Below are 20003 nucleotides of genomic sequence, written 5' to 3'. Positions count from 1 at the left end.
GGGGCAATCCCACAGGACCGTGCACCCACCTCACTGGGTACTGTGCAACAGTGCTGCCAGTCCCCGTTGTGCCCTGCCCCGCTGCCTGACCCTTCTGCAAGGCACCCACTGCCCTGATGAGCCCCGCTGTGTCCATTGGAGCACTGAGGCATCCCGGGCTTTTCTCTGGGAGCTGTCCTGCCCAGACAGTCATCACCTCCTGTCCTAGTCCCGGGGCATGCCAGGATCATGGACCACCGTCCTCCCACTGTGCTCAGCCATAAGGGCTGGTGGTGCCTGGCACGCTGCAGCACCGCATGGCTGTTGCCCTACGCCCACTGTCCCACCCCGGCACCTGGCTGCAGCCCAGCCAGAGCAGCCGGTGCAGGCAATGCTGCATTCCTTGCATACTGGGGACCCAGGTGAGTGCCTCTGACCGCTGTGGCCCCCAGCACAACACCATGATGCCCAGCCGAGCCCCTCTCCGCTGGACCTCTCCTACCTGTCCGCAGTGGTCGCAGGATGGGCTTGCCCGGCAGGTGCCTGCAGTCCCGCTGCTTTGCCGCTGCTTCCTGCCCGGGACCAAAGCACGTTTAAAACCTTGCCCTTCCCCGCCCCTGAGGATGACACACCAGCCCAGCCCTGCCAGAAACATGTGGGCCAGCCCTCCCTACGGCTCCCTCTGGGCGCCAGGGTCCCCCCTTGCAAGGGGTCTGTCTGAGGTCGGCCTGGTGGGCAGAGCTGTAAGCAGGGCGAGGGGTTTGCTGGTCCCAAAATGGCTGCAGTGTGGGCAAGTGGCCCTGTCCCAGCAGGCAACCTTTTGCTCGGGTAGCACCCTCCACAAAGGAGGTGAGAAAAAGCCAGGAGAGACCACAAGGTCAGCGTGCCCATGCTGCTTCCATCCACAGCAGCCTCTCATCCCTTCTCCCCAGCATCCCATTAACACCCCATGCCCCATGCCCACAGTCCTAGCAATGCTCCCGCACCTCATCCTGGTGGCAGCTCCCCCCCTGCACTCTCCTAGGGCAGCCCCTGCAGCCCTTGCCACCCAAGCCTGCTGTATGTCCATTTCCCCTCAAACTGGCTGCACTTGCCGTGGCTATTTGGCCCGATGCCGGGCTGCAGCTGCAGGGCTAACAGACCCCAGACCTGCAGCTGTGGGCCTGCCCCTGGCACCATGGCAGCTGGGGTGGAGAGGGGGATCCTTTCCCACCCACCCCACCCCCAAACTTGCCCACATTCTTGGATGTGTACATAGAGCCTGAATTGCTCAAAACATGCCCAAGCCACCCCGTTGCCACCTGAGTCACCCAAACACCCCTGCCCTGCCTCTGTCACCAGCTCCACACCCTCCCTCTGGACCCTGCACCCATACCCATACCCAGCTCCCCCCTTCCCCCTGAGCACCCCTTCTCCTCTCCCTGCTGCCATCAGTGCTCAATGAGCCCCAAAAGAACAGCAAGCACTGTGCACAGGGGCAGGGACCTTTGGGACCACCGGACGCTGCAGAGTCGTGCCACAGCCTCCTCCTGGTGCCAGACCCGCAGGGCAATGCACTGAGGAAGGGATGCACATGGCTTGGGCAAGATGTTTATGGTATGTGGGAGTGTGTTGTCTGGAGAGCTGCCGGTATCCAGGCACAGGGCTGGCTGGGCAAGCCTGTGGCATGGCACGGTGTGGTCCAGTGGGCACACAGCCCTGGCACCTGCTGCGGGTGCGGCTAACCCCAGCAGTGTGGTGTACCCCATGTGAAGGGGTATTGCGCCAGGAATGGCATGGCCGAGCACCAGGCAGGAGCCCCCTATGTGCCCGCTGCTGGGGCACCACTGTGTTGGTAGTCATGGGAGGGCAGAGGGACCCTCGGGAGGGTGCCACACCAGAGCTACAGGGTCAAGAGAGGGGCTGGTGCAGACAATGCCCTGGACGTGTGGGACAATGTCTGGACAGGGGCAGCATCGGTGGGGCTGGTGAGAGGGGCAGGGGCTGTGTCCGCCCTGGCAGCTGCCCCCATACTTGTCCCTGTTCCTGTGGCACATGGAGAGGAGGTTGCATCCCAGAAACCAGCCTCGATTTCCAACGGCTGCACAGGCATTGTCAACAGATGTCACAGAGGTGTCACTCCTGGAAGGTCCTAAGGAGCCTTAATCCAAAGGCAAACAGGGGTAAGCGTTTGCCGTCACCATCACCGCAGAGGACGCTGCACCAGTGTGCTGGAGCGGTGCCATCACCGCAGAGCTTTCCACTGGCAAGGCTGTGGAGGTGCTGATCCTCTCATCCACCAGCGGGGTCTGGGCCAGCAGTGCCTACCTGCAGCCTCCTCGGGGTCCTGCAAGCCCACACAGGGGGCAAGGACAGCACCAAGGCCACAGTGGGGCCAGTCATGGGCACAGCCAGCCAGTGACTGGGGAGCCTGACACGGGTGGCTGATGGGGCATCATCTCCCTGCAGGGACGGGACCTTGGGTCCCTGCCCTGGGTCAGGCAGGAACTGGCGCACTGTGCTGGGCCATACTGGGCTGGGCTGTGTTGTTCAGTGCTGTGCCTGCCGACACTGTTTTGCTTTTGCTTTCTTGGGGACGCCGCCCAAAGGCAGAGGAAAGGGTCTGGTTACAGTAATTAGCAGTAATGTGAGGCTGCAATTCATGGGTATACATTGGAACTAACCATATGTGGCTTAACCAAAGCATCTCAGCTACGTACAAAGACAAGGAGGGGACCGGCCTGGGCACCTCTCCCCTGCCCGTGGGCGGCCGTGGCTGGGGCTGGAGGTGGCAGCTGGCTGCCGCGAGCCTTGGTGACACGCCTGCTGTGCTGGCTGCTGAGCCAGCGGGGCCATGGAGCCATTTGCTGCAGGAGAGGGGAAAGCCCAGAGGCACAGGCATCGGGATGCGGTTGCTCAGTATTGCAGGAGTTGTCCCAGAGCGGGAAACCCCACGTGGGTGGGTTGGTGGGGATGGCTCACCAAGCTGGGTGTCACAGGGTGCGCTGGCAGACCCAGCCATGCCTGGCTACTGATGGAAGCTGTGGAAAGGGTGCTGCGCCCGAGCAGGAGCAGCAGGGGCTTGGGTCAAGCTGGCAGGGTGTTGCAATGTGTCGCAGACAGGGAGCTCACCACCACTACTGTGTGCTGCTGTCGTGGGGCTCAGCGGCTGCCAGTCTCCCAACGGCAAACCACGCTGCTGCCACCAGCCGGGTTCCCTTTACACAGGGACATGCCATCCAGTACTTCCAGCACATCCCTGGTGTGCAGCAGCCTGCTGTGCTCACCCACACTGCCAGACATCACCAGGCTGCATGTCCCCCTGTGCCATGTTGGGCTTTCCCAGCCACAAGCAGTCCAGGCCCATGGACACCCTGAGGTCCAGCTATTCTGGATGTGCCTGCAGCAAAGGGCACAGCTCCATGGCTCCAGTAGCTCGGGGGGGAGACAAGTGCTGCTGGTGGCACCGATGAGATTGCAATGGCAGCATGAGGAGGATGGGACAGTTTGGGTGCAAGTCACCGTGCTCCCCGTCTCTCCAGACGAGCACTGAGGAAGGGGTGACACGATGCAGGAGCACAGCCCCTCACTGGCTGGGACAAACCACGTTAAGCCTCGGGCCAGACACTGAGCTCAGTGCCAGGAGATGCCTGCTGGGGCTTTGCTGCCCAATACCCATGTCCACACACACAAATGCTCTTGCACAGGTGACTGTAGTTGCTCACACACACAGAGGCACAGTTGCGCACATGCATCTGTCGTGCAAGCGGCTCTGCGCACTCACGCGCTTGTGCTTGTACGTGTTTTGGCCCCAGCCTGAGAGCAGAGCAGGCGTGCCGATACCAACCTGTGCAGCACCGAAGCCTCCAGCCCAACCAGCCTCCATCTCCATCGTGCCATTGCCTCCAGCCCTGCAGGCGTCTCAACCCCATGCCCAGATGGTGGTGCACAGGGCAAGATGGGGGTCCTGGAGGGCTCCGGGGTCTCGCTTCTTGCCCAGCAGCACCATACCCCAGCACTGGGCAAGGGCTTGGAGTGGGATATGGGTGCAAACTGCAGGCAGGAGCACCCAAGCCTGCAGGCAGAAGCCAGAGTATCCTGGAGACACCCGTGCTGGAAGCAGCAAAGCCAGGAACAGAGTAGCTGGAGCTGGGGCTGTGTGCCCCAGGGCTGGAGGAGCTGCGGCACAGGCTGGGGGATTGCTCAGCAGGCTGGGAGCCTTGGGGTTCACACTCCACGCTGCCCCTGGAGAGGGGATTGGATGTGTCTATCAAGGGGGATGAAGCAACCACCACGGGTGTGTGGCTCCAGTCCGGGGCTGGGACGGCTGTGTGGGGTGTGCAGGGTGGGCCCGTCAGGCAGGGCAGGCCCCGCTCCCGGGGTTCCCACAGCTGGGGCAAGTGCTGGGGTGGTTGGGCAACAGGGTGGCACCCGCCTCCCTCTCCCTGTGGCGGGGGCCAGCTGGCTCTGCAGGGCTCCCACCGGCGAGAGGGCTGCTCTGCCGTGTGCGCAGGGCCCCACGCAACCCGGCTCCACCAGACAGCACAGCTGTGGGATCTTGGGTCCAAATGCCCAGCCATGATGGTGCCTGCCTGGGACCAAGCCTCCAGCCTTGCTCTCCCCCCTCTGTCTGCTCACTCGCTGCCCGAGGAGCCACTCGTGCAGCAAAGCGACGTGCTTGCAGCCATGTGGTTCTCCTCTCCCAGCCGCAACACAGGCTGTGAGCTGTGGAGGCTCCCCCAGAGCATCCCCCTCTGCACCACATCTCCCTGAAGACAGTGCAGTCTCACTTGGACCCCCATCCCCTGGGTCTGTTTGTCTGTCCATCATATGGCGCCCATCCCCAGCTCCAGCCCTGGGGAGGCTGCATTGCCAAGGTTTGCATGGCTACGCAAACATTTTGCAAACTGTGTGCACGCACCCCAGCCACCCCACACCTGTTGTCTTTGCTTCCCGAGCTGGAGTCATTGCCCAGGGCTCTGGATGTGGCTGACACAGGCTGGTGGTGCCAGTGGTGCCGGGTGTGTTGCCCCAGCTGGGAGTGGTGGAAGAGATTTCCATAAGCAGAGGAATGTGCAACGCAACTTGTACCAGCGGTCCCAGCTTGTGCTGGCAGCGCTGCACAGACCATCCCAGGACATGTTGGCGGATGCTCTGCTCTGTGGAGAGCGGCGGGGCTCAGCACCGCTCTCAGGGGGCTGCCAGCGGTGCCAGAGCGAGGGGCCTCAACCCACATGCTTCTCTGTGCATGGATGGGGACATGCCCCAGCACAGGCTCTCTGCTGTGTTTCCAAACCTGGCCTCCTTTGGCTACTCTCTGACACAGAAGTGTTTATTCAGATAAAAAAAATAAAGCGTGGAGACATTTTTAGGGGACAACAGTGCAGACATGGGACCAAAATCCATGAAGGCATGGTCAGCCAGCCAACAGGACTGAGACAAGGGAGGAGGCAACCCGCAAAGCCTCAGCCCCGCAGGGGAGATCAGAGGACTGCAGCAAGCCCTCGTACCCAGGGGTCTTGGTATACAAGGGCCATGCTGCTGCAACACCTGGGGACAGTCCCCGCACACAATATGTCCCCACCTTTTGGAGTCGGGACACAGCCAGTGTCTCCAGACACCTCACCCCACCCCAACCTGCAGCCATACCCCATCCCAACTGTCCCCCAGCTGCGCCAGCATGGGACCGGGCAGACAGACACAGTGCTACAGGGGACCACGCTGGCCAGGGACCGCATGGACACTGCCGGTGCCCTCAGAGCTACAGGGTGGCAGAAGGGCAGCCAGCACACAGGGACAGGGACATGGCATCTCCCAGAGCTGCCCACTGTGGGTGTGGACTCCCAGCCCCAGGCAGAGGTGCTGGGGCACAGCAGGAATCCCAGCAATGCTTTCCTCAGAAAGGAGGCAACACGGCGTGGTGCCCGCTGGCACCCGCTGCAACACCCCGGGCTTGCCAGCCATGGCGCCAGGCGTCTGCTGGTGGCACCCAGCTGGAGGCACACCCAGCCATCCCTGGCCACTGCGTGCCACCATGCTGGGCCATATGTGCATCAGCTTTGGCAATGCTACTTGGCCCCGCAGCGCCTGGCCGCAGCAGCCGCGATGAGCAGACAGACAGACTGACAGACTGCAGCAAGCCCCAGGTGCTCATAGAAAAAGAAACCTACTCTTTATTGTGGCTGGCAGGGCTGTGCCCAGCCAGGGTTACATTCAGCTCTACTGCTGTCCGGTTAGCAGGGTGACGTGAGCATGCGTCAGCGGGGCAGGGGTCCCACCACCCACGGGTGCTGCAGGCGGGATGGGGGCACAGGCACGAGGGACCCCCAGCCTGTGGCAGCCCCAACCCTGCCGGGGGCTGTGGGGGCAGCTGTAGCCGGGGCCCCGTGTGCACACACCGAAGGCCCAAGGGGTGAGGGTTAGCACCAGAAACGGGGCTCTGCATCCAGCGAGGGGCCCTGGTGCCCAGGTACCAAGCCCAGCCACCTCCCACCAGGATGCAGGTGGCAGGACAGGGGACCCCCTCGCCAGCAATGCCAAGTGCCCGGGGCCACCAGCAGTCACCCCCACAGCGCAGGAACCTAGGGGAGAAGGATAGGGCCCAGCCCAGGAGCATCTGGGCTGCCGCAGCCCTGGCTGACCCTCCAGCTGCAGGATGCTGCCGGCAGCTGCCCCGGGTGCTTGGAGTGGGGTACCGGGGCTTGGCCCCCCACGCGGTGCCTGGTGGGGCATGGGGCCGTGCCAGCCAGAGCCCAGGGGCGGTTTGGTGTGTGTCAGGGGATGCTTGCATATAGGCTGGGGCCAGGCCCAGCGGAGTCGTTGACGGACAGACAGCTCAGCCCTTGCAGGTGGGTGCCCACTTGGGGGGCCGCAGCGCTGGGCCAGAGACCCTTGGGGCGCATGGCCACGGCTTTGCCAACCTCCAGCCTCGGGGTGGGCAGCCGCCAGGGAGGAGAGTCCTGAGTGGGGCCGGCCAAGGGTGCTGGGCGTAGGGTGGGCAGCTGGGGGGGCTCAGCGGCAGGGGCTGCAGCGCTCTGGCGGGGACCCTTCCGGCGGCTCTGCAAGGGCATGGAAGCGCTGGAGCAGCATGCCCTCCTGCACTGGCGCTCCAGGGGCTGGGGGACAGCCCCACTGCCCTGTCCCACATCACCCCATTGACTCTGTGCTTCCCCAGGCCCAACGGCCCCCCGCAGCCCCCCAGTCCCCTGCCCTGTGGGGCAAGCAAGGTGCAGCCTGCAGCAGGCTGGCCAGGGCGGGCAGGGGACCCCCCACAGTGGCACGGCTCTCACCTGGGGGTGCCACAGCCAGGCTCTCCTCGGCTGCGGTGAACTGCAGCTCACCTCCGTCAGGCAGCAGGGAGCCACGGGAGCGGGGGCACCGATCTCCAGAGCGCGTCCTCCGCAGCACCGACTGGGGAGGGAGAGGGTCAGCACCTGTGGTGGCCAGGCTGGGGGGGTTCAGGACTTCTGGAGGGGCTCTCCAGTCCTTACCTTCCTGGCCAGGGGGCTGCTGGGGGCCGAGGCACTGCTGTAGAGGCTGAGGCTGGAGTTGGAGCGGCTAGGGGACAGCACTTTGGAGGAAGGGGCCGACTGGTTCCCCGCACACTTAGCTGCAGCGGCCCCGAAGGCGTCTGGGGACAGGTACTTCTCGTTGATCTTCAGGTTGGTTCTTCCCTTTACTGGAGATGACAAGAGGTGGTGAGTGGGGCTGGTGCTGGAGGTCCTGCGGCCCCAGGCCGGGCAGTGCGAGAGCCTGGGGAGCCCAGTGCGCTGTGTCCCACATGGACACCACCGACCCACATGGCCCCACAGATATCCCACCTGGGCCCAGGGATGCCCACCACACCAACGTCAGGGCTCTCCTGGCCTCAGTCCACTGCAGACCCTTGGCCATGGGTGCCCCATGCCCAGTGTGGGACATCCACACCCACCTCTGCAGGGGTCGTTCTTCACCAGGAACTCGTCCAGTGCAATCCAGCCCCCACCGACTCGCACCATCAGGGTGCTGCGCAGGATCCGCACCATCCGCAGCTGCTGGGACTCCCCAAACTGTGGGGGAGAGGGATGTCAGGGCAAGGCAGGGGCCAGTGGGGTTTGGCAGGGCTGGGAGCCAGGGAGGGGGTGCCAGAGCAGGTACCAGCACCCAGATCTGCCCATCACCAGCCCATTGGGTCCCCTGTGGCACCTCCGTTCCCACCACAACTACCCTTCCTGCTGTGCCACAGTGTGCAGCATCTGTGGCCAGGGATGCCATGGGACACGGGGATGTGCCCTCCCCCCACTGCTGCAAAGGGTCTGGGGCAGGGAGTCACAGCGCAGAGGGAGCTGTGGGATGTCTGCATGGTGCAGGCTGTGCACAGGTGTCAGAGCAATCCCAGGACCCCAGCTGGGGAACAGGGGCTGCTGGCCATGGTGGCAGAGCAGGAGGTGGCAGCAGTGGTGTGGGTTGGCACTTACCCGGTACCTGTTGGCGCTGATCTGCTCCACCTGGAAGCGCTTAGCACAGTTGCACTGGGCCACTTGCCTGTTCACCTGGGGACAGCACACTTGGCTCAGGCCCACGGCGGGGCCCGCCACCCTGCCCAGCCCCAGGCCCAGCCCTGCTGCCATACCTCATCCTGGATCTGGTCAGCGTCAGCGATCCGGCGCAGTGGGTCCCGGTTGGGGTGCAGGGCGCTGACAAACTCATAATAGTCGATGAAGCCGTCACCATTCATGTCGAAGATGCTCGCCACAGCATTCATCTCCAAGACATTGGTGGGGAACTCTGCAGGGGGGAAGGGGACCACCATGCCTTGTGCACCCCTGTACCAAAGCTAGCTGGTGTCAGCACCAAATCCTGGCCCCCTCCAAGGGGCATCCTGGCTGGCAGACCCTGTCCCTCCCCATCTCTGCCAGCACTGCCCCCCCTCTCCCCACAGTGCCCTTTCCCAGGCTCTCAGGGAGGGGGGAAGCCCTGTGGGGTGCAGGAGCCCAACGAGCCAGCCCCAGCCCACCCCAGCCCAGCCCCGGGGGCACGCACTGGAGGAGAGGACGCTCTCGATGAACTCTCGCTGGCTGATGCGCCCATCCTGGTCCCTGTCGATGCCTCGGAAAACATCCAGGACACGGGACTTCATTTGGCTGATCCACTGCATGTAACGCTTTCTCCAGACCCCAAAGTCAAAGTGAGCAAACTCCTCCAGCTCGGAGAGGCACAGACAGGAATTAACGCACCAGCCGGACAGACCCCCCTAAACCCCCATCATGTCAGCCTGGGTGACCGTGCTATGCCCCTCGCAGGACCCACATTCAGGCTCAGCCTCGCTGCCGTGCAGCCGGATTGCTCCCAGCCCTGACACCACTGAGGCTGGCAGAGGGGTCTCTCTGCCCAGGAGCCCAGCTCTGGGTTGCAAAGGGAAGCGCTGGCTCCAGCAGCTGGCTCTTGGCTCTCAGGGGTGCACTCACCCCAGCCCACAGGGATGCACCAGGACTCCCAGCTGCAGGGACAGGATCTGGGAAGATGCCTGCTCCATCCCACTGACCCTGAGGACCTTCCCCACCAGCATCTGACCCAAGGCCAGAGGCTCCCACCAGCAGAAGGTGAGACAAGCTGTCCACACCCACCTGGGGCTGCAGAACCACCAGGGCTGCCCCTACCTCTCGCAGGTGCTGCAGGGCTGTCTCCAACCGGTACTGCCGGTCCAGGGCCAGAAGCCAGAGCTGCTGCCAGCGGTGCAGGAGCTGGGCCATGAGGGGTGTCTGGGGCTCTAGCCCCCCAAGCGGCACCACCGGTGTGCCCTGTGCCTTCCCTGTGCTGCGGCGCCCTGCAGCCAGCGAAGACATGCGGTGAGGGCACAGCCATGGGTCCCAGGGCATGGTGCAGCACAGGGGGCAAGGCAGGGGGATCCTTACGTGTGGCCAGCCGGCGTGCAGCTGGCGGGCCCAGCTCCGTGGCCAGCTTCCGCTTGCAGCTCTTGGTGACCTTCTCCACGTCAGGCTGCTTACGGTTCAGCTCCTCCATGAAGACCTGCCACAGAGCACCGGCGCTGAGTGCCCACCAGCATGTCCCCTAGGCATGCCCTGCCAGCACAGCTGGGGTAGGGGGCTGAAGCTGGGAGCACAGTCACCCACAGATCAGCCCTTCTTCCCCCTCCCCAGGACCCTCCTGCATCAGCAGTCCTTGCCACAGACCCAGTGGGCTTGGGATGTGGCTGCTGCCACGCCTGAAAGGTGCTTCCACATCACGGCTGCATGCAGAAGCTGCACCCATAGCCTCAGCCTGGTGCACCTGAAAGTCCTTGGTTGGGTTGAGTGTTTGCCCAGGGCCACGCAGGTTAGGGGGGACAAGCATAGCCCCCGGCACAGGGTCCTTTACCGTGTGCTGGGCATTGAGCTCCTCCAGCTGCTCAGCCTCCTCCGGCAGCGGCTCCTGGTCCCGCAGGCTGAGCGCCTCCTCGGCGGCTGTGATCCAGTCAATGAGCTGAGCCATCTCCTCCCGCTCAGCCGCGAGGCTGGCCGTCTGCACCTGCAGCCGCTCGCCCTGCTGCTGGGCCCAGCTCAGCACCTGTGGGCATGGCGAGGGGAGCTGGGCCACGGGGGCTGGTAGCGGGGGGCACGGGGCCAGCTGCCTTGCTATGGACCCCAGCGCCTGCAGCCCCGAGCGGGCATCCCAGGGCCATTGCTTCAGTGGGGACGAGCCTCTGCACGGGGAGCCTTGGCCCACCCTTGCCATGGGGCAGGCACACAGACCCCCAGGCAGCAGCCCCAGTGACTATGGGGCAGGGACATGGGGGCTCCATGGCCCACCCGTGACCATGGGGCAGGCCCGAGTTCCTGCAGGGCTGCCAGTGCTGCCCCTCATCTGCTGAGGGGCCTTTGCAGCTCTGGGGTGCTGCTGCCGCTGCTTTGAGCACCAGTCCTTGGTATGTCCCTGCAGACAGTGGCCGAACGTGCCAGTACCCAGGTCTGTGCCTCAGTGGACGTGGTGGCTACCCTCACAGCGGGGCTGGGCCACATCCTTGCTATCCAGGTGAGGGGTGAGAAGAGCAGCCCTGAGGGAGGCCAGACCCCAAGGCAGATCCAGATCAGATACCAAAAATCTCTGCTCACTAAGGGCTTTGTGTAGATGAGGTCGAGGGATCGGCTGAACCTGTCAGACCCGTTCAGGGGGAGCCAGGAGCACTCTCACCTGCAAACCCACAATGGCTGGGGCGAGCCTCCAAGCCACTGCAGGAGCGGAGTCTGGGATGGGGATTCCTCAGGACACTGCTCCCAGGGGACTCCCTGCCTGGGCTGCATGGCATCTGCCATCACACAGCAGTGAGCCACCACCACACAGGTGGAACTGCAGAGGTGCCTGGTGACCCCCGGCATGGCCCCAGGATGGGCAAGCAGGGCTGGCAGGGGCAGTACATCCCAGCAGCTCACGGAAGGCCAAGAGGAGCCAAGCAAGAGCCAGCTGGTCACTGGCAAGACCAAGACCGTATGTGTCGGCCAGGGATGGGACCAAGCACTCCCAGCCTCTCACAATGCACCAGTCAGGAGGGCTGTGACAAAGAGGCACCGGCGGTGGGAAAGGCGGGAGGCTGTGCTAGTCCCAGGCACAGGTGCAGATCTGCTCCCCGCCCAGGGAGGGATGGAGAAGGGGTGCCCTGCTCACCTCCTGGAAGCGGCTCTTGGCGACCGTGACCCAGGACTTGATGGTGATGACAGAGTCCGGATGGCAGGTGGAGAGGATCTCCTCCCCCAGTGAGGTGATGCACTCCAGCTCCAGCTGCTGGCACTGCAGGGACTTCATCAGCTCCTGCAGGGTGCACAGACTGTGGTACTGCCGGGTCTTAGCTCCCTGCACCCCACTGCACCCTCCAGCACTCCAGGGACCAGCCTCCACCCAGATGGGTGCAAAGGCAGGGCAAGGGCACTGGGCTGAGCGGGCACATTCCCTGAGCATAGCTGTCTTTGCATGGGGTGCTGAGGACCCCAAATCTCCACACCTCAGGGTGCTTCGTGCCCCAAATCCCATGTCTTGGTGTGATGGGACCCAACATGTCTCAGCGTGGTGCACCCCACACTCTCTCAATGTCCTAGTTGACCCCAGCAACAGGATGTCCCAGGGCAAGGATGGAGCCAACCTGGAGGTGGGGGCTGGTGGGGACAGGCACCCACCTGCAGCTGGTTCTGGCACTCCTGTACAGCCAGTTCCTCCTCGGGGAAGACACCATATTTGAGGGTTTTCTCTGACTCGGAGAGGCGACCCAGGAAGGAGTGCACCAGGGTGTGAAACTCCTCTGCCTGCCATGGACAGCCAGGGACCTGCTCAGCACCCACTTTGTAGCTGCAGCCCTAGGTCCCAGCCCCTGAGCCCCCCAGCCAGACCTCGAGCCCTGCAGCTGCTGTTCCTGCCCAGGGCCAGACAAGTACCCAGCACTGGCAGCTCACTGTGCAGCTCCAGGCCCCTGAGAGAAAGCTGCTGCCAGCCCAGCTCGAACCCCACAGCAGGACAGAGAGGATGCTCTTCACCCCAGCTTGGCACCTGGGACTCAAGTACCTCCCCACCGAGCAGCACACCCTGCGACGTGCAGCCGTCCTGCCCCGGGCACCCCACACACAGGCACACTTACAACAGGCACCAGCCTGGCACCCGGCCACGGCACCTTGCAACACAGCCACACAGAGCCCCACACAGCACCCTGCAACACACGGCCACCCACTGCCCGGGCACCCCATGCAGCACCCTGCGGCTCGGCCACACGCAGAGCCTGGGCATCCCATGCAGCACCCCACAGCACAGCCACACACAGCCCCGGGCACTCCACATGCCCAGGGCTGCCTGCAGAGCCTTCCCACTAGGATGCACCAGCTGCAGCCCTGACTTTTCCACTCAGGACCAGCTGCTGCCCCCCTGCCACCCCACTGGCTCAGCTGGCTCTCACCTGCCGGAGTGCGGCCTCCAGCCGAGCCTGCTTGGAGACGGAGAGCTTGCAGACCAGGTCCCATCGGGTGCTCAGCTCCTCCATCTGCTTCTGCAGCCACTGGGAATCGACGCTGCTACTGCCACGGGTCAGGTCCCGCACCGAGCGCTTCAGCATCTTGATGCAGCTGGCTCGCTTGCCCAGCTCCTTCTGGAAGACCTAAGCAGGGGAGGGCAGGATGGGGTGGGAGATGCTGAGGAGGGAGCCAGCACCCTGCCTGGCCCGTTAAGTGGGGTACATGGGGTGTTCCAGCACTGCCCCAAGGACTGGGAGCGCAGGCTCAGGTAAAGCTGGGGCTGCTCCGGTGGGCAAAGCCCCATCCTGTGCCCGGCTCCTGCCCCAGGATGGACGGTGGGCAGGGCTGGTGCAGAGCCCGGGGCTGCCCAGGGGCCGACGAAGGGCAGGGACCTCCCCACGTGGCTGGGGACACCCACCTTGTGCTTGTCCATCAGGTCGCTGACCAGGTCCCGGTCCCCTCCGACAGGCACATCCTCGCTGAGCTGCGGCTCGGCCCGGTACAGCCAGTCCATGAGAGCCTGCAGCGCATCTGTGAACTTGCCCGAGAAGAGCAGGTTCTCCTCCAGCTTGTGCTGCCTGCAAGGACGGGTGCAGGCAATGCCAGCAGTGCCCCAGTGCCACTCAGCGCCGCGGTGCCAGGAACAGCCGCCCCATGGGGAGCCCAGCAGCGTGGCTGTAAGTGCCTGGGCTCACTTATGGCCAGGGGTGGATCCCAGCTGCACCCAACACAGCCAGAGCCCTGTGGTGCTGGGACAGGGGTCCCAAAGCAGGGAGTGGGATACACAAGGAGGAAGGGCAATGCCACAACACCGTCTGGGACCATCCCACCCTATCCTGTGCCATCCCGTGCCATCCCAGCCTCACCTCTCCACAGCCCGGCTGCACAGCGCATCCCAGCGCTCCTTCAGTTCCCCCAGCAGCTCCTCCAGCGGCTGCAGGTCCTCAGGGAGACGGGCTCTCTCCCGCAGCGCTCGCCCACTCCGCAGCGTGGCTTCATACACCGGCCGCTTTGAGCGCAGCACCTTCTGGAAAGCCTATGGGCAGAGGGGGTGATCCCACCTGGACCCCCGGCGTGTGGGTGCTGGTCCCAGGGTGGGCAGGCTGCGGGGAGACTCCTGCCTCCCCAGGTGCTGCAGGGCAGCTTGGAGTGCTGCTGCCCCTCGGTGGAGGGCTCTCCCCACCCCAGGTGTCCCCACAGGCATCTGACCACCACAGCTCTGGGTGCATCGGGGCACTGCTGTCTCACTGGGAGCTGGGGAGCCCCCTCCCTGGCCACCCCACAGCCCTCCAGCTCTGCTCCCCACTGCCCACAGCTACGCAGCTACGCCCGCTGGGACCCCCTCCCCATCTCCGCAGGGCCGGGGAGTGGGGCAGACCCCCCACCTTGTGCTCAGCCAGCTGGCACTTGATCTCCTCCTGGCTTGTGGCAGTGTCCTGCGGCACCTCCAAGCTCTGCTCCACCTCGTCCATCCAGTCCAGGAGCAGCCGCCGGGACTCGCTGAACTGAAATGGAGAAGAGGGGTGCAGAGGGGCTCTTGTGTGCAAAACAAGGGCCAGGGCGACCCGGGCAAAGAGCCACAGCACCCACACAACAGGGCTGCATGGCCCGTGCACCACCTCAGCACAAGCCACGGACCAGCACAGCATGGTCCCCAAGCTGGAGCTGCATGGCCCCTGCACCAGCACAGCTCCCCACAGGACCTGCATCCCCTGGCACCTGGCACAGCAGCTGAGTACCTGCTTGGTGCGCTTGCGGGCCTCCTCCAGTGCCGCCCCTCGCTCCGACATTCGCTGCAGCACCTTCCCCAGCCGCTCCCTGGCCGTCAGCACCAGGTTCTGAATGACGGCACCATCCTGCTTCCTGCTGAAGTCCTTCAAGCGAGATGCAACAGCCTCCAGGCCACTGAGCTTTTCCCCGTGGGCATTCGCCTCCTTCACCAGGGCCTGTGGGAGAGTGGAGGCAGCTGGGGGCATGCAGACAGCCCCAGGACAGGAGCGGAGCCTCCCAGCACAGCCTGCACCTGCACAGGGTGCTGAGCCGCCTCACTCTGCTGCTGCAGGGAGAGACGTCCCGTTGCCAGCCCAGGGAGATCGCTGCTGCCGATGCCGCTGGCACTGCTGCCGCCACACGGGACCCCTCGAGGCTGACCCAGCCCCAGGGAATCAGCCCCAGCTTCAGGGCACGGTGCTGGGCAGCGTGGGGGCACACCTGGGCAGCAGGCGGGAGGCCGCTGCACCAGCTCAGCCTCACTTGCCTTGTGCTCCTGGATCTGCGCGGTGACAGTGTCCAGGACGAAACTGGGTGGTGCAGGGGAGCTGAGGAGCTCCTCCGTGTGAGCCACCCAGCGCAGCAGGTCCTGCATGGTGCCGTGGAACTCAGTGGTGACCGTCAGCCCCTCGGACAGGCGCTCCTGCAGGCAGGGGGACGGTGCTCATGGGGACAGGCACCCGCAGCTACCAGAGCCGGGGCAGGGTCAGCACCCCTGGGCAGGCAGCACACCCCCTGCCCTGCACACCTTCCTCTCCTGGGCCTCGGCATGAACGCTCTCCCACTTCTGCTCCAGGATGCGGAGGCTGTGCTCGGTGCTGCAGGGCCGGCCGGCGCGATAGGAGGCCAGAAGCCGCTGCAGCCGCTCCCGCACGCCACTGTATGCCTCCTGCTTGGACTCCATCTCCTTGCATAGCTCCTGCCGAGAGGTGGCGGGGAGCCCCGGGGTCACTGCCCCGAAGGACAGGGATGGGGACAGGGACGGATTTGGGGCACCCATACACCTCCCAAGGAACACTCAGGGATGGCCCTGCAGTGCAGGGGGGGTCTTGCATGGCCCTGGTGCTCACCAGGTGTGCGGTGAGCTTCTCTTTGGTGGTGTCCGGGTGGCCCCATGCCGGCTTGGAGAAGAAGAGCTGCAGCTCCACCTGCTCCAGCCACTGCAGCAGCTCCGTGATCTCCAGCGTGATGTCCTGCACCTGGGGGCGGCATAGGGGGTCAGCACTGCCCCTGGCAGCACTACGGTGGGCAGCCCCAGCATGCAGTGCCCCATACCTGGCTGAGGTTGTTCTCCAGCTCCAGCTGGCGGCTCTCGGTCTCACTCTGCACCAGGTCCCAGCGCTGGTTGAGCTGCTGCAGGCTGCGCTGGAGCCCCTCCACGCTCTCCCCCAGGCTGGAGAGCAGCAAGCCCTGCCCAGCCTCATTGACAGACTGCACTGTGTGAGCATGGGACATCACATCGTTCCGCAGCACCTGGGGATGGGGCACCGTGATCACAGGCAGTGCCATGGCGGGGAGCACCCCACATGCTATGCCATGCCAAGCCCCTCACCCTGGGCCACCTCTGCTGCCCACATCAATGCTGCCATCGTGGCACCAGAAGCCCCACGGGGCTGGGGTCTGGGAAGTGCCACGCCAGGGGAGGACGACAGCCAGGGATACCCCAGAGCCAGCACCTTGGCTCTTGTCCTCAGCATGGCATGGGGCAGGTGTGAGGCACCAAAATTGCTGCTTCGTGGGGAGGTTGCCATGACAGGGCACAGAGGACACCAAGGCCACCCCCTGTGTGTGACCCCCTCTGGGCACAGGGCCAGCCCGCACCTCACAGCACCTCACCTGCGTCACTGCACGAGCGTGCCCAGGCAAGGGGAAGCGGCTCTGGGCTGGCCGTGGCCTCAGCCGCCTCCCGGCAGGCATGGAGACAGCTCATTCCTTCCATGCTGTCACCGCGGGAGGGGACGCGTTCTCACGCCGCCCACCTCAAGCCACAGCCTGCTCAACCCGGCCGCTGTTGCCCTGGGGCTCGGTGGCAGTGCCAGGAGGTGGGGGTTGGGTAGCACCCTGCAGCCAGGATGCATCCCCACAGCAGGAGGACCACGACCAGGACCTCCTGTGCAATGGGACCAGGCTGTGGCCCCACAGCAAGACTGTGCCACATCCCCTGGGTGAGATGTCCCCACACAGACACCTGGCTGTCAGAGCAGCCCAGGATGCACCATGTGGGCAGCCCCATCCCACCGCTGCCCTCACCTTGTGCTTGGCCAGCTCAATCTCACAGCTCTGCAGGTCGAGGCGTAGCAGTGTCGGGCCCTGCAGCTGCTCAGCGGTGCGGGACAGCCACTGCAGCAGCTCCTCCAGCTGGTGCTGGAACTGCCCCAGGCCCAGCAGAGCCGCCTCCAGCTGGTGCTGTCCCAGCAAGGGTGGAATTGGGCACCCGTTTGGTGGGAGCAATGTCAGCCCGGACCACGCACCCAGCACCCGTGTGGCCCCATGCACCCACAGTGCCCTGAGCACCATGTGCCCAGAGCCTGCACGGCCCCACACACACCCAGCACCCACATGGAACCCCATGCGCCCACATAGCTCCCACATACCCAGTACCCACACAGCACCCCACGCACCCACACCGCCATGGCTCTTGCCTTGCGCCAGTGGCAGATGTGCTCAACAGCTCAGGTGCCACCACCACCTCCCAGAGCCCCCAAGCCCCCGTGCCCAGGACAGCAGTGCCCCACACCCAGCCCTGCCCCACGCCTGGGATGCCCCTGCAATGGCTGGCCCCCACACCTGGCGGCTGACGATCTCCTCCTCCAGGTGGTCCCAGCGCTGGCGGAAGTCACTGAGCAGAGCCGGGGGGTCCCCCTGCCCTGCGCCCCCCAGGCTGGTCTGGTGCCGCAGGCTCTCCACGTCAACCTTGCACTGGTAGAGCTCCCTCTTGAACTCCTGTGGGATGGCAATGAGTGGGTGACCCCAGCCCCACACATGGAGATGGGGATCTGCCACATCAACAGGCATGGCACAGCATGGCATGACATGCCATGGCACAGAGCTGGGTCTGGCACAAGCTGCATGGTCTGGCATGGCACAGCATGGCATGACAGAACATGGTCTGGTTTGGCACAGAATGGCATGGCATGGCATAACACAGCGTGGCACAGCATGGTAGAGCTGGGTCTGGTTTGGCACGGAATAGCATGGCATGGCAGAGCTGGGTCTGCCATGCACTGCATGTTTCGCATGGCACAGCACAGCACGGGATGGCAGAACGTGGTCTGGTTTGGCACAACATGGCATAGGATGACATGGCATGGCATGACATGAAACGGCAGAGCTGGGTGTGACATGCAGTGCACTGTTTGGCATGGCACGGCACAGCACGGCACAGCTTGGTACAGGCACCTTGGCTCAGCACTCCTCCTTATGGAAAGCAGGCAGCCCTGCCCCTTGGGGCGTCTTGGCAAGGGGCAGGATTTGACCACCCCAGGTGGGACTTGGCCACCCAGCGCCCACCATGAACAGGTGCCATGGGGGCACTGGCCAACATGCCGCACTTTCATCCCACTGCTGCCCCAACCATCCCGCTTACCCTCGCCACTGCCCCCCTGCCTGCCCCCAGGGCTCAGGGCCCCATCCTGCAGCACAGCCCACCTTCAGCTCCGCCAGCTGCTGCTGCACCAGGTCCAGGTCCCCGCCGACAAGGAACTCCTCCGCCATGCGCAGCTCAGCTGTGTCCAGCCACTCAAAGAGCCGCTGGGGACAGACAGAGATCATGGGGTCAGGGAGGGTGGGAGGCCTGAGCCCCCATCCCTGTCCCCACACACCAAACACGCCAGCCTTGCAATGCCAGCTGCGTCCTGAGGGGCACAGGCATGCTGCCCCCTGCGCTTTGCAGCTCCATGGCCAGGAGTGGGGCTGGTACCCACCGTGGTCCCCAAGGAGGGCTGGAGCACAGGGCAGGGGTGTGCTCCATCCCCAGCCCCACTGAGGGATTTGAGCATGCCACACTGGGCCAGGACATGGGCACAGCCCGCCCCATTGCCCATCCCCCCCAGCAAGCCCCCCACCCATAGCAGCATCATGACCCTATAGCTCAGCTAGCTCCATGCTCCGATAGTCCTGCACCGCCACATAGCTCCACTGCAGGCCCCACTGCCAGGTCCTGCCTTCAGCCATGCCCAGGGACCACCATGGTGGCCCCACAGCCCCTCACACCCCCAAGTGGGAACGGGAGGGCGATGCAGGTTGCGGGGCAGGCCCCTATGTGGGGTGTCTGCCCGAGCGAACCCCCAGCACCCCACCTGCATGGTCTCCTGGTAGCTGACAGAGGTCTGGAGCTGCTCCTCGAGGCGGGCATACCGCTCCGTCCACACCTTGTTCAGGCTGTGCCAGGAGGAGTAGAGCTGCGGCCGGGCGCGGGGGTCAGCGGCACCGCGCGGGGGGTCAGGGGCACGAGGGTCAGGGGTCCGGGACACGGGGGTGAGCAGCACCATGCCTGGCACTAGTGTGTGGGGTGCAAGGGGCAGTGGCACCGCGCAGGGGTCAGCAGGCACCAGTACAGGGTGTGAGGAATGGCACGCGGTCCCTCGTGCAGGCACAGCAGCCTGGGACAGCCACCCTCCATCCAGCCCAGCCCCGGGACATCCAGGGGACATTGGGTCTGGGGGCACATCTGCCCCTTCTCCAGGATCCCACTAAGGCACCGCCCCAGGGACCTCCCATCCCTACAAGCACCCTCCCCACGCACCCAGGACCCCGTCCCTCACTGGACCCACACCCATCGGCACTCACATCGTCCAGGCTCTTTGTGACATCGGGCTTGTCGGGGTCCCCACAAGAGGACATCAGCTCCACGCCCAGGCTGCCCAGCGTGTCCAGCTCACCCTGCAGCGAGTCAATCTCCTCCCGCAGTGCCTGCAAGACAGGACGGGGCTCAGTGCCGCCTGTGCCACGGGGTTGCCTGTGCCACAGGGCTGCCCACCAAGCCCCCTCCCCAGCCACTACCTGCATGGTGCGGAGCTGTGTGCGGATGATCTCAGGCTCACCACCGGCCTCCTCCAGCCCCAGCACCAGCTGCTGGGTGTCGCTCAGAGTCAGGGCCAGCTCGGAGAGACCATGCCAGAATCGGTCGGCCAGCGCCAGCAGCTCCCGCAGCCAGCGCTCCTGCTCCTGGCAGCGGCCCCGCAGGCAGCCCCACTGGGACAGCAACTGCGCCGTCCGCTCCTGGATCCCTGCGGGACACGAGAGGGACAGGGCTCAGCTTGGGTACCCTCGAAGTGCTGTGAAGGACCAGTCACCCCAACACAGCCC

At 64.8% G+C, this 20003-nt stretch overlaps 1 protein-coding gene across 2 annotated transcripts in view; it reads right to left on the bottom strand.

Moving 5' to 3' along the window:
* Nucleotides 1-6108: 6108 nt before the first annotated feature.
* Nucleotides 6109-20003, bottom strand: part of LOC101915904 (microtubule-actin cross-linking factor 1, isoforms 6/7) — a 36395-nt gene continuing 22500 nt past the window's right edge. For both annotated transcript variants that reach the window (XM_055798394.1, XM_055798393.1), the window contains exons 15-41: nt 19698-19924; nt 19485-19607; nt 18995-19096; nt 18345-18446; nt 17484-17639; nt 16947-17102; nt 15972-16169; nt 15767-15895; nt 15445-15615; nt 15184-15339; nt 14666-14872; nt 14312-14431; nt 13793-13962; nt 13345-13504; nt 12872-13069; nt 12105-12230; nt 11599-11742; nt 10315-10503; nt 9852-9966; nt 9597-9763; nt 8980-9142; nt 8570-8724; nt 8415-8489; nt 7889-8006; nt 7449-7636; nt 7248-7368; nt 6109-7016 (exon numbers count right to left, since the gene is read on the bottom strand). In XM_055798394.1, the coding sequence (XP_055654369.1) occupies nt 6970-7016; nt 7248-7368; nt 7449-7636; nt 7889-8006; nt 8415-8489; nt 8570-8724; nt 8980-9142; nt 9597-9763; nt 9852-9966; nt 10315-10503; nt 11599-11742; nt 12105-12230; nt 12872-13069; nt 13345-13504; nt 13793-13962; nt 14312-14431; nt 14666-14872; nt 15184-15339; nt 15445-15615; nt 15767-15895; nt 15972-16169; nt 16947-17102; nt 17484-17639; nt 18345-18446; nt 18995-19096; nt 19485-19607; nt 19698-19924 (3983 nt within the window). In that variant the 3' untranslated portion in view covers nt 6109-6969. The remainder of the gene's footprint in view (nt 7017-7247; nt 7369-7448; nt 7637-7888; nt 8007-8414; nt 8490-8569; nt 8725-8979; nt 9143-9596; nt 9764-9851; nt 9967-10314; nt 10504-11598; nt 11743-12104; nt 12231-12871; nt 13070-13344; nt 13505-13792; nt 13963-14311; nt 14432-14665; nt 14873-15183; nt 15340-15444; nt 15616-15766; nt 15896-15971; nt 16170-16946; nt 17103-17483; nt 17640-18344; nt 18447-18994; nt 19097-19484; nt 19608-19697; nt 19925-20003) is intronic.

The sequence above is a fragment of the Falco peregrinus genome, chromosome 3, assembly GCF_023634155.1.
Source record: "Falco peregrinus isolate bFalPer1 chromosome 3, bFalPer1.pri, whole genome shotgun sequence".
NCBI lineage: Eukaryota > Metazoa > Chordata > Aves > Falconiformes > Falconidae > Falco > Falco peregrinus.
Note: the sequence above shows the minus strand (reverse complement) of the source record. Positions and strands in the feature narration are given on the sequence as shown.